This window comes from Trypanosoma equiperdum (genome assembly GCF_001457755.1).
Source record: "Trypanosoma equiperdum strain OVI genome assembly, contig: ctg_1469, whole genome shotgun sequence".
In the NCBI taxonomy this organism is placed as follows: domain Eukaryota; phylum Euglenozoa; class Kinetoplastea; order Trypanosomatida; family Trypanosomatidae; genus Trypanosoma; species Trypanosoma equiperdum.
Window position 1 is genome coordinate 1,580 of NW_027123470.1, and position 611 is coordinate 2,190.

The window sequence follows — 611 nt, forward strand, 5'->3', positions numbered from 1 at the left end:
TCACACTTTTTTCTTAGCACGTGAAACCGTCCGCCTTGCAAGAAAATGACACCACAAATATATACATATATGCTACCCCCACTAAGTGAGCAACATGTCTGACATCGCAGGCACTAAGGAGAAACCGCTTCGCTTACATGTTGCGCTGCATGACAAATAGGACACAGATAAATACAGTCATATACAGTGTTACTCCGTAGAAGGCACAGCCTCTGCATCACAAACTAGTTACCGCAGCCGAGGAACAAACCGGCGCACATAAAAAAGAACAACAAGAAGCACAAATAATTTCCAAATACGCCGATACCACTCGTCACGGTGACCACCAAACCCCCCAAGTAATCTCGCCAGCGGACCCGAACCACTGATGGCCCTCGGTGTGTCTTCAACAATCTCCTCAAATTCAGCTTGCGTTGATGCGTCTTGCATTTCCTCTTGATTTCTCCAGCTCAAGTTGTCTGAAGTCGTTGAAGCATCACACATGGTCGAATATCTCATGGGAGTGCCTTCTTCACTGGAAGTATTCATCACTCGTTTACCTTTTAGTGAATAACGGCCCCACAAGGTCTTGTCAGATGCCTTGAAGAGTGAACCAATATCAGCGTGATCTT

At 46.0% G+C, this 611-nt stretch overlaps 1 protein-coding gene across 1 annotated transcript in view; it reads right to left on the minus strand.

Moving 5' to 3' along the window:
- Window positions 1–228: 228 nt before the first annotated feature.
- The window catches only part of TEOVI_000889200 (uncharacterized protein), a gene marked incomplete at both ends in the record, with an annotated part of 954 nt that continues 571 nt past the window's right edge, over window positions 229–611 (minus strand). Inside the window, one exon of the mRNA XM_067221580.1 lies at window positions 229–609. Within this exon, the coding sequence (XP_067077681.1) occupies window positions 229–609 (381 nt within the window). The remainder of the gene's footprint in view (window positions 610–611) is intronic.